General features: G+C 36.2%; 1 protein-coding gene across 3 annotated transcripts in view; it reads right to left on the bottom strand.

Moving 5' to 3' along the window:
• Positions 1-13,100, bottom strand: part of AKAP9 (A-kinase anchoring protein 9) — a 105,752-nt gene that overhangs the window by 75,940 nt on the left and 16,712 nt on the right. For all 3 annotated transcript variants that reach the window (XM_036406398.2, XM_036406399.2, XM_036406400.2), the window contains exon 2: positions 4,619-4,873. In XM_036406398.2, the coding sequence (XP_036262291.1) occupies positions 4,619-4,873 (255 nt within the window). The remainder of the gene's footprint in view (positions 1-4,618; positions 4,874-13,100) is intronic.

Genomic DNA, 13,100 nt, shown 5'->3' with positions numbered 1-13,100 from the left:
TACCTTATGGGCCTTTAATACTTGTAGAACATTCTGAATATGAAGGGCTATTCTTTTATATTGCCTAATCATGTCCTTCTTAGCTCCTAATATCAAAAAACATTCAACTCAAATTCTCTAGTAATTTATGATCCAAACCAATTTACTATGATCAAATTGAAACTGAGTGCATTTTAGTGGAGATAAACCTCTGCCAAAGCTGAATATAACCTGCAGCGAGGTACTGAGCTCTGCAGTGTGTAAACCTCTGATGGTATCAGAAAACACCATCAACAGTGGTAACCTATGCATTCAATTAGGTTTCTATTCTCTGGTACCATGGCTTTATAAATGTTTAATCTAAAGTGAGATACCCTGTAATTGCAGAGACCATCCTCCAATACAGGTAATTTCTGTGCCAGTAAATCTATTATATATGAGTATTTACAGAGATAAAGGAAGGTGTAATACCAGAGGTTGTCTTATGAATCAAATAAAATTGACAAGTTATCCTGGCAATTTTCTGGCCAGATGGTGAATAGAAAGAATGACTGGCTTCAAACAGAACCATATGCTGCTGAGAATTTCCTACCTTCTCTTGTGGCACTGCCTTTACTACTGAACAGAATATTTCCAAACATTTGCTTTTCTTCATTCTTCAATTTCAAAACATGTTTCAATGGATGCTGTATTATCTGAAGAGACTGGGCTAATTTTGCTACATTTTATTTATCCATTTTTTTTTTCAATTCCTCCACCTTGCTGTACATCCCAGAATAACTCTTCTCTAGTCAAAGTCCTTAGTTGCTCTTTGCTTTCATACTTCCATCAGAGGAATGTCTTACCACATTCACCACTTATGCCTTTTCTCACTGAGGCATCCTCACTGTTTCTCCATACTGCTTACATACTTTCTGATTTCTCTCACTTTTCTTCATCAGTTCTCAAGAATCCTACCCAGAGTCTTCTTCTTAATCACTTGCTGATCCTTGTCTGTCAAAATCTCAGACACTAACAACTGGAATACCTTAGAGAAATGAAACAAGAACATGGAGCTTTACCACTTTAAAACTGTTAACTTTACCACTTTACAACTGTTAACTGTTAACTGCTAGCAGTTAAGCTATTCTAAAACTATTACCAAAAGGACTTTTAAAAACCAAAAGACGAGTTACTAATCCAACCTTAGTCAATTAGCAGGTATTCTTCATCACAGAACTTTGAACTTTTCTTTTCTAAGAAGCTTTGTATAATAGCTTTTACTACTCAGGTGACTCAAGGACAATTTTACTGTGACACAGGTTAATTTCTTTTGCTTTTCTGGCATTAAGACATTCTTGCAAAGCAGCGTGCTCCAATCCATCGTTTCCAGACTCCCAGAAAAGATGATCTCAGCAATTATCTACCTTAGAAGTGACTTCTGTTTTCTTCCATTTTTAGCTGCAGAAGTCACAAAAAGAAGCAATCCTAAACCCAAGAGTTTAATTGATTCCAGTTCATTTTATTATGTGGTCTAGGTTATTTTTACTTCTATATGGAAAAGGACACTATGAATGTCAATACCTAAAGGACACTATGGATATCAACATCTAAAGATATCGGGGTGCAACAGAATAAAGACAAAAATATTCTCTTTGTGAAAAAAAGACAAAAAGCATTCATGAAACAAGACACCCAATAAATACCAACTAGCACTTCTCTAAGAAATCTTGTAAATTGTTCCTCAACAGTGGATGGAAACCTTAGAGATTACAAATGAGTTCAGATGGAATGTAAAATGTAATGGCTAAACAATGATAGTTCTTCCAATTAGTTTCTGCAACTGAAGAGAACACAGGGGGATAGAGGAACCCACCCTTAGGAATACAAAAGAAAAAAAAAGGAATTGGATGACTGAAAAAAAACCCACTTTGTACTCTAAACACTTTTGTCCTTTCTGAAAAGAAACTCTTCTGCCTTCACAAGGGAAATAAGCTCTCAGAGGAGTATCTCTCTTTCACTTTCTGATATTGAGTAAGAGAACCCTTTTTTACTTGTATTTGGAGATGCTAATTCCCCTGGGGACTTAAAATCATACCAGAAGAACTGCAGGGAGAATAAACTTCTACCCACAAAACTACCACAGAGAAGCCCAGCCAAGATTTTTAGATAGACAGGCAGTATAGTCAGATGTTCTGAGTCTGTATTTTGTGGTACAGAAAGAACAATTCTAAATATCAGTTCCAGTAAAAGATGAAATAAATAAGTAGAATCAAAGTTTAGCTAGAAAATGATCCTGCATAATCCTTCCAGTAATCCTGTCTCACTCTTCTGACACAGCAACCTACAACAACTTAATGTTGGGTGAAAAAGCAAACAGCTCAAAGCTGTAATTCTCCATGGCAGAGATTAGCCTGAAACTGCCTATTACAGTGGCTGCCACTTCAACTCAGCAAGCTCCAATCCAATTACTGTAATACAGGCTCTGGGTCCAAATCATTGCACTTGCAAAACTAAAACCAGTAAATTATGAGATTCACTGAAACACTTTCAGAGTTTTTCCTCTTCTATTAATATTGCAAAGACTTTAGCCATCACCTTCCAACTACAAATTACCAATTATTTACTTAAGTAATATGAGTAAGGAAGCTACAGACCACATTTAACAAAGAAAAATGCTCTCCTAATTGGGAGCAGGGTGTTTTTACTTTTTTGTGGAAATGAATACTGGTATAAAAGTCACTAAGTTACTCAACAGAGTCAAATTACAAATTCACATGATTCTAGTGCTTACTCTTTTAAAGCTACATTTTAAAAAAGAAACAAACCACCTCCACCAGCAAACCAGAAACCCCAGTGCATCTCCATATTTATTTATTTAAACAAAAGACAAGTTGCTTTGGAAGTAAGACAGACCTCAGAAAAATCATACCCCATCTAAAGATGTATCATACATACAGTCTTTAGCAACTGAAATGCAGATATTTTTTCCAATTCTAAAATCATCTCTGTCTTGTACTGTGTGCATTTAGAGGCCAACACAGGCCACTAGGACCAACCTGATCTAATTAGACCCACTCTGAGCACAGGATCGGACCAGACGACCTCAAAGGTCCCTTTTAACCCAAGTTATTCTGTGACTCTGTACTTTACCCTGTTCCTCCCACTGTACTAGAAATATTCATCCTAACAAAGGAAATACATTAGCAGAGTCCATCTGCAACTTCAAAATATATTTGATCAAGGAAATTACTTCATACAGTTGTCATATTTATGCAGACTGTTGCATTATTAAAACAACAATTTAAATTATTCTCTCTAAACACCTCTCTTCCCTAGCAGTCCTCTCTCATTAGCTGCAGATAATCTGATTCATTTAATAAAATACATCTTTCTCTTTTCCTAGAAGTCAAAGAAGTCATATCTTCATCTAAGAAAACAGTTATTTTGTTATCAAATTTCTTACCTCCTCCAAGAAAATCTGAGTTGAACAGACAGTTTTATTGAGTTACTACAGTTTTGAAGTCTTAACATGAGCTTTCTAAGAATTAAAAGCTACGTTTTAAAGGCACATACCTACAAGGTACAAGGTTCAAAATGCCTAGTGTATTAATATATAGATATATCTATTACTTATATATATAATCCAGTGTATTATAGGCTTAAAACTGTAAAATAAATGGATCAATTACTTTACATGTTTTCATTTGCATGTATCATTTAGTCCATCTGCCTCTCCACCATGGTAAGTTTGGGGGTTTTGTTAACAAAAATGCAAAAACATTTCAAAAAGTGTAATTTCTCAGTTAGTCCTCAGTTGCTGGAAATTCAATAATGGAGCCAAAATTGTTACAAATGGACTATCCCAGCACAGGACTGGCAAGTCAAAATGCAGAGCATTCATCTGTATCACATCTCTCAAAAATTACTATATTCACCTGCACAGAGCTGGGAATTTGCATTGAGATGCTTCCTCAGAATGCCACTCATGTCATTGCAGAATCACTGGTTTCAAAAATGGAATAAGTTATTTTGTAAATTGTATTAGCCTTTCTTGTCCCTTCTATCTGTAATGACATTACATGAATTCACGTCCACTCAGAACTAAACTGGACTGCCAGTGTATATCACACAGCATCTTCCAAACTTCCCAGAGCAAGTCCTTTCAGCAAATGGCAATTAGAATTATATTTCTTTAAGTAGTAAAAGTAGAGTAACTGTTCACCAATCTCTTAAGCCACTCAAGTCTCAGTAGTGATTTCTAAATTCACTCCTTGTCCTCATTAACCAGAGCAACTCAAATTAAATCATGAATACAAGAAAGATGTTTAGTTTCACATTTTGGTGTAGCCATAAGTGCAGAAATCAAAAATACACTTCAATCCACAACTTCTAATAAAACAAAATTAATTTATGCACATTTAAGGAGTAAAGCAATACAAACACACTTTCCATACCCCACAGGGAACTGACTACAATAAAAAAATTATGCCAGCAGGCAAGTAGAAAGTGTCTTCTCTGGACATACTAAGTCAGACAGAAGAAGAAAGGAAATAGTGTGCAAAATCTCATCCAATTCCTTTATTTCCACTCTCAAAATGAATGGATTATTTTATGCCCACTCACCCCCAAAAGTGACTGTAGCCTGAGACAAACTTACCTCAATGGTGTAAGCTGGGGTGTGTTTGATAATTTCTCCACTATGCAAAGTCCTGATAATAGCAAAGTCAGCAGTAGCAGCTCCTCCCCTTCGACTGCTGCATGTGGATATTTCATCACTTCGAGATCGATCACTTTCAATCCCATCTTGTATTGATTCTTCATCTTTGATGTTTGCTGTTTTCTTCTTCTTTTTCTGCTTCTTTGATCCATTTTGACCATCAGTTTGTGCCTTCCGCTGCCTAAATTGGGCAAGCTGTAGAGAAGACAAAATCTTGTTAAAGGTGAAAGTTTTCCTCTTTAACTAATGACATCCTCTACAAAGCCTTACCCACTATTCTACAGAAAGCTTCCAATTAATCACTAGTGAAAACAAGGTGGAAGTTAATATTGCATATGTGAGACAGACCCAGATTATTTTTCCATTTACATACTTTGCTTAACCAAAATCTTAAATGTAAACCAACACCCAGTTAATTAATTCCTTTTCAGTTTCATACCCCCAAGTTACTGTTCCATAGACTGATACCTAAAAATCAAGACATTCAAAGGTAAAGGTACAAATGTCATTATAAAGGACAAATGCAATGAAATAACCTGATCTCATTTTTCAATTTCATAGGAATTTTAAAATAATTTACAGAAATTCCTTTTAATTTTTATTTCAGAGACAGATAAAAGCAAACTTCTCTTCAAGCAAGTATCATATGAAGCTTTTAAAAAAGTTTGCTATAACACAAAAAGCTGATCAAGTTACTGAAAACACAAAGAAATATCAAAGTAGCAAAATACTTATTAAGAGAATACTCTAAGACCAGAAGGTGAGCAGATTACAAGACACACTACCTTGTAGCAAAACATGCTGATGAACAAAAAGTCACAGGTGAGCCAGGCACACAGTTTAAAAACCAATTAGTATGTAAGCTATTCAAATACAGTAAGACACTGCCTTTTGAAGAGCTTATCACTTTTAATCACTTTACAGTGGTTTACACAAGAAAATCCATTTAATTTTTTTTTTCTTAACAAGAACAGAAGTTTTGTTCAAATAAGTAAAACAAGCACATTGGGGTTTACCAATTAAAATTCAAAATGTAAAAGATCTTATCAATAAAATCTGAAAACAAGAATCATTACTTTCCAATTGAAGCATCCAGCATTATGTACTACAATACATTTCATAAATGTAGCTCCAGCACACAAATAAAGACCCTAAAACTTTAAACTTTCAACATTGACTAATAACTACTCAAATACCATGAGTTTTTTTAATAAATACGCTGCAATTGTAAGAAAACAAATATAGAAAAGACAGCATATTTGCTTGTGATATTCACCAGTCGAGAAAGCCAGGCTTCCATCCAACTTCTTCAGGAACATCCAAACTGAACAGGACACACAGATCCCCTCTCCCCGTCACCGTTTGGTTACAGCGCAAGATGTCACCTGAAGAGCTTTCTAGTTCTCATCTGGCCCCAAGAGAGCTGAGAAGCCCCAGTCTAAATGCATCACTGAGAGATCAGCTCTGATTTGTGGCTGGTTTATGCTTTTGTCCTTTTATTTGTATTTCTTTGTGGGTTTCTTCAGCCTCCTCTCCTTTCTTAGGATGACAGCTTGGCATATGGCTCCTGCTCTGTTTAGAGGAGAAGGACCTGAACATGTGCTGAGCCAAATATGCTCACCTAAGTACTTAATACTTACCTCCTCCCTACTACTTTTCTAATTAGTTCAACTTTGTGATTTTTTTCTATTTTAAAAATATGTATCTTTTGTTATTTCCCAAAAAATCCAGTAAATTTAAAAATTCTAAACAAGAAAAGAAAGGTCTCCTTCTACTTCAAAGTTTAAGAGAAAAAAAAAACCCAAAACAGCCAGTCAACCATCCCTAAACCCAACTAAAGAGACATTTAGTTTCTCAAAATGATTTAGTTTCTCAAAAATGGGAAGGATAAAGTTTTCAGTTGTTCCCTTAGGATATTACTACATTCTACTAAAACTGTAAGTTTATCTCAATAAAATACTTTCAGTTTTTCCAAAAGAAAAGCAGAATTTGTTCAAATGTTCCAATGACATAAAGCAAACAACCTGACTTCAAGAGTAACTACAGAGAGATTTTGCTTTTTTAATGTTTTTTTTCTAAGTAATAAACGACATGTGGTGCCACTGGTCAAGAACTCTCTTCTCCAACTTGATTGAAATCTTCTGTAATGGAAAGTTAAGTTGGCTTTTTAAAAGCAGCTTTACAGTCTTTATTTGTCTACAAAATTAGATGTGTAGCTCAAGGACAAATTAATTACTCCTTGTCTCTCCTCGAGTATTTCGCATATTTTAACAGAAGCATCTGGGCATGCCAGATTTCCCTCCTTTCAAAGTTGTCGACTTTCACTTCTTCAGAATTAACAGATTAAAACCTACCATGGCAGTTATAAGCAGATCCTATTTTTTTTTCTGTTTAAACACTGATGAATATGAGCACATATGAAAGCTAAATACATGTGAAAATGAAAATGTTACATTCTTGTATTACACAAGTTCTTAACTGACAAATTCCATATGAGGATCTAGACTTTGGAAATAACCTCACTAGTAGTGACGGATGCATGCACAAATCATAGCACTTTTAACCCCACACATTCAGGTACACAAAGAACTGTCCAGCTACTATTGCAACATAACTTTAAATTCATATTTTTAATCAAATTTTAAAAGCTATAAATTAGAGAAGCAGCACAGCAAAAAGCTACTGCTGACCAAAACACATTCTGTGATGCTCATATCACAAGGGAGCCTCAGATACCAAATTATTTCTCATGAACTACAGTCGAGGATCTATTATCGTTCCAGTGACAAGTAGGGAAAAGTCCACCAGCAGTTATGGGAGCCAAGGAAAACAAATTCTTTAGAACTAAAATTTTCGATTAAAAATACTTCCAGATTTTGTATTTCTAGAAAAATAGATTTTGCTGGTGTGAACAAAATGTGAAACAAATACACACTGATACAATGTCTTATCCTGTCTTCAGACACACCAGCTTAATTATGCCACAACTAAGCCTGTGGAGAACTTAATGCTGCTTCCATCAGTTCTGAATCTGCAGTTTTGAAACAATTCAATGTCAAGTCTCTGCTGAGTTACAGAAATTGCAAGCACGAGCCAAGTACGTAAATGCAGGAGCTACTCATGGAGGAGGAAGGATACAAGGAAACAGAAGCTGAAGGACATTTAGAACAGGCTCTCTACATTGATACACCTCTGAGAATCAACAGAGAATGAGCATCTTACCCTGGGAAAGCATCGGGAACACAGTCAACCATGATCCACTTGACACGTTTTTAGCACATATGAAAGCCAACCCAGAGCATTTTTTTAACACTATTCACCTATCTGTCAGGACATTGCCTTCAGCTTCTCCCATCATGCTGATAAGACCTTGCTTGGATCCTGCAAGCAGTACTGAATTCTGTTAAAAATTTCATCTGTATTCTTCAGTAGTGAAGAACAATCGATTTCGCTCCTTGACTCTCAGCTTTAGTAGCTAAATAAACTAACAACTTGCAATTCGCAGCTCACAGGTTTTTCAAGTCCTGCTTCTGGGCAAAAGCCCAATACTCTTGGAAACAGGCATCTTCACTTCATAGCATTTAGAAAAAAAAATTATTGTCTGAAATATCCTATCAAATCTCCAGTCTACAATGAAACAATAATGAAAATATGTTTCTTTTTAATGCATTAAAAGGGACAATAAAATGGTGCAGGAAAAATTACTTGTTTATTTCCAGATTTTCAGAAGTGTCATTTACAGCAGCTACTCAGCTTTCCACCAGTTTGAAAAATGGGAAATGGATATTAAGACTAAATTCTGCCACAAGATGTTGTTTCTTATAAACAGAAAAACACTGAGAGTCACCAGTGTTTTTTTTACTCTCTTGTAGTCACAAGAGAGCAGCATGCAGACTGACAATAGGTATACTTTTCAAAATAATTTCCCACAGCAACAGAACAATTGAATAGATGATATACGCATTTACCTAGTTCTAATTATAACTTCCTTAATCCCAAACCAATATACTAGCACCAATTCCCACATCACAGACTGCACCAAAATTACCAACACCCTGGTACAACATTATCTTCACTTTTAAATGCCAGTATGCTCCAACTGGCAGAAAGTCAGAAATGCAGAGAAGAATCAATCGCTGTTAGGAACTAAATACTTACTCTTGAGACAGAAGAGAACTAACTTGCAGAGTGGAGGGGATTACTTGTGTAAATCATGTAAGTTATGACAGTTAATGTACTGCTATAATTACAACAGCAGCATTATTTATTTATTCAGCTACCTTCAGCAGATTCTGACCTTTGGCACTTGTGCCAGTAATGTGGACTGCTGGGTAACACTGTCCATTGATTAGTTTCAAATATGGTCTGATTGAACTATTTCTAGAGTAAAACTCCATGGTAAAATAAAATTTGGCTCCAACATAATGTGAAAATTAATCTCTTAAGCACTTTAAAAAAAGTCTGATCAAAAGCTGCAACATTTAATCACTGCCTATACACCAGTAGAGGACAATACTGAAAAACATCCTTGAAAATCAATGAAGCTACATTTGTAAAGCATCAATAGCTATATTTTTAGTTCACATGCATAAAATACTTTTTAGAACAGAAATACATTCTACACCATTTAAAAATGGATGTTGCTTTATGAATGCTTGTTATTCCTTAACATTCTCAGAAAATGTAACAGATCTGGACAGCCTCATTTTCAGAGGTATTACAGTTAACAGAAATTGAAAGTGCTCAGTGCTTCCAAGGAAGGATGTTAGGAAATACTATAAAACATGTTTGCTGTTGTTACTGTCAAAAAAAACCCTTCTAATTGTGAAGAAATTCATAGACATAGCGCATCCTGTACAAGTACAGCTGTACAGTCCACACTTCATGTACCTGTACACAAACATTATTATATTCAAACTTCAACCTCCTAAAATCAAACTCATCTCCAACTCACAGCTACAGAAAGAGAAGGGTCTGTTCATCTCTCACAGCTTCTCGAGTACAAACCCCTATTTCTTTTTTTATATTCATTTAAGGAAAAAGTTTAAAAGGATGAGTCACCAACTTACAAACTGACAACAAAAAGGAACCTCAGACAAGCTGCTACAAGCAAGTAATTACACTTTTTTACTTTTACACAGTACAAAAAGAGCATGAATGGAGATCCACATCATGATTTTGCATTTCTCAACTACTATAACTTCAAAAGATGTTCCAGACACTGCTTAAACTTCAGATTAACATGTCCTCACAGACTTATTCTTTGTCAGAAGTTCTCAAACAGTCTGGTGTCCAATGAGAAATGTTCTGTGCTGGCCCAGGTCATATTTAGATCACTCATCCAATGTAAGAAGGCAAAGACTTCTGAATCTTCTGATCTCTATCTAAAAACAGTAGTTAATGCCTGAAAGACAAACTGACAGCCCTGTAATATTCTTTATAGATAATCTGGATGATAAAATTGAATACATCTTAAGCAAGCTCATGGATCACAACAAATGGTGGAAAGCCAGGTACAGCAGAAGGAAGAACTACCATATAGTGAGACCTCAACTTGCTGGAAGCCAACAAGAACTGCATGCGAGATACTAAAAATAAACCTCATGTCCTGCACCAGGGATGGAATTATCCCACATCACAGAGCAGCTGGGGACTGAGAGAGGTGGTGTGTAGCTCTGCTGAAGAGGACCAGAGAGCTAACCTAGCAAGCTACCCCAGAGCAAGCAGCATGCCCTAGCAGCAATGAAGAGAAACCATTAAACTTTGAAATTACTCTCAATGCCTACCACAGTAAATGACTAAAACATCAGTTTGGTGATTAAATACTTATGGTATGGCTGAAAACCCCCCAGGCAATCCCGTTTTGTAGAACAGAATTTGACAACAATAATACCATTTGTTATGACTGCCTCACAATACAGCAGAAAAAGCCCAATAAGCCTAACATACAAATCCTGGCTTCAGTGCTTCAATGCAAACACTTTATTTAAGTGTAGAAAGCATATTTTAAATTTTCTATTTAGCAGACTAAAGTCTCCACAGGAACAGTATCTGCAACTGAGCATAATGAGGGTAAGAAAAAGTGAAATAGAATTTTTTGTCAGGTGCTGCCTGAAACTTTCCACCAACATAAAAGCCACAAATTTGCCTCAGAAAGGTATAGTTATTCTGCATAGAACAAATGCTACAAAATCCACTTTGAGCTGCACCTGAATGTATAACATGCATTGTGGCAAACTGTATTGTAAGTGGTAACTACAATATATCCCAGACCCAGACAGACTCTGGCTGCAAGTACCTAGTAACACTTGGATATATCATGAAACTCATCATGACAGACCATAACCAGTCCTGTGATAGAAAGGCTCAGGCTTTTCCAATGATATTGCTCCTAATCCCCCATCACTGAATGATAATAACACATAAACTCTGAAAGATTACTGAGAGTGAAAGTGAAACCAAAATATGTAGACTGAGACAGACTGCCACCTGTCTTAAAAGGTGAGGGACTAATTTAAGAATCATCTGCCCTAGTAATGATACAGCAAGTGCCTACTCCCTTTGACCACGGGTAAGTAATTATTCCTACAGAAGATTTCAGTAACACAAAAAGAACAAAAAGCAGAGCCCTGAAGTGGGATTTGTTTTGATCATTTATTAAGTACATATACGTCCCAAGAATTCTTGACTGGGGTGTCCGGCGAGTCAATAGTGACCAAATAAAAAAGCCAACCTGAATCTGAAATTTTGGCATCGTTTAGAAGTTGCACATTTGCTGTGGTTTAAGCTTATCCATCCCACCTTACCCTGGACAACTGAAAAAATATCTGCCATAATCCCTCTCTCACCCACGAGAGAGTCATGGAGACAGCAACACTGAGATTTAGGCAGTAAATCTCACTTGAGCTGTTTAAAACTCATCTGCTGTTAGGCTATCAAGTTTTGTAAAAGCTAGTCTGTCCCCCAAAGAGATGTTGAACAGTTAACTGGTATTAGAGAAGAAAGTGTCACTTTGTCACTTTTGTCACATTCTCAGAAGGTCTAAGCACTAAGGGTTGTCTTGGCAAAGCACTAACAGCCTGAAGTATAGGCAAGGTCATAGTGCCTGCTTCTTCTGCGTTCCTATGTCTATACTAGGCAAAGGATAACTGAAAGTAAGGTGGATGAAAAATTGCCAACACAGAGAATAAAGAGATGTCTTCCTAGTGAAGTCTACTGATTGTATTCTGCTAATCAACAAATAAGAGAGTTATCACAACTCTTTTCAAATCCTGAGATAAAAACCCACTAAAAGAAGATAAATGAGCAACCAACCTGTAAATACTTTAAACATATTATGTCACATAGCTGAAAAGCCAACCTGTAAGTAAAGAATTAATGTTCTTTGCAAGTTTCAATCTGCTTATCTGTTGAACCAAACAGAGCTTTAGGTTATTTGTTCTATTCAACAGATGCTGAATTTAGTAAACGGGAAACATTAGGCTGAATGAACATGAAATAATCACCCATAAATTAAGAATTTTCAATCTACTGATTTTTATGTTGCACTCACAACCAGGTTTTCCCAAATAGCTTGAACAAGACCTTAGAATGTCTCCCTTATGGAAACTTAAGTGTCTCATGAGTATTAGTTGGTGATAATAGGAATAAGAAAATTTCTAAAGAAGAAATTCTAAATAAAAGCCTGAGAGTCTTTCTGCTTCAGAGACAGCCATTCATTTGGAGTCCTCTGAAGAAAACCAATGGGATCACCAGAATTTACAATTATAGATAGCTATGGTATCTTGAAGGACAACACAGGATAATGAGAGGAACAGCACCTCGGGCAATTCTTTTCAGCCAGTCTTTATCAAGTTAAGAGTACTGCTGGCAGTGCTAATTACCCAGGGCGCTGAACTGGAATGAACCCCGCCAGATGGCACTGTGAGCTGGAAAGCCTCAGAATTAGTGGGGTTCTGATCTGGTCTGCTCTTCCCCATCCCAAGAGTTTAAATAGGAACAGATCTAGGACCAGCTAAGTTCATTACAGCTGGGTTATTTTCTGGACACAGAATGGAAGTTAAGTGTATGAAAATTCACTCTAAATCAGTTTACAATGACTGACACAAGTATACCAAGCACATTTCAATGCTGGACTGCTTCAACAAAAGCAATGCCTCAAACTAACTTCTAAAAAAGTTGCTCAACTGGTCTTAACTAAACTGCTTCTACTTAAATGATTTATAGACTGATCCTAACTACTTTGTAATTTTACTCTTCTCATATTAAATGCTGCCTCCCTCTGGTGATATTGAGGGTCAAAAAATCATCTGACCCACATTGGTACTGAAGGCCCCAAAGCCAAGAGGGAATAACTGATTGAACAAGCTGTTAGTGACAAAAATGAGAGGCCAACAGAAGCTTGTTTTGTGCTGCTTTCTAG

This window comes from Molothrus ater, chromosome 1, assembly GCF_012460135.2.
Source record: "Molothrus ater isolate BHLD 08-10-18 breed brown headed cowbird chromosome 1, BPBGC_Mater_1.1, whole genome shotgun sequence".
NCBI lineage: Eukaryota > Metazoa > Chordata > Aves > Passeriformes > Icteridae > Molothrus > Molothrus ater.
This window is presented reverse-complemented; position numbering and strand designations above follow the sequence as displayed.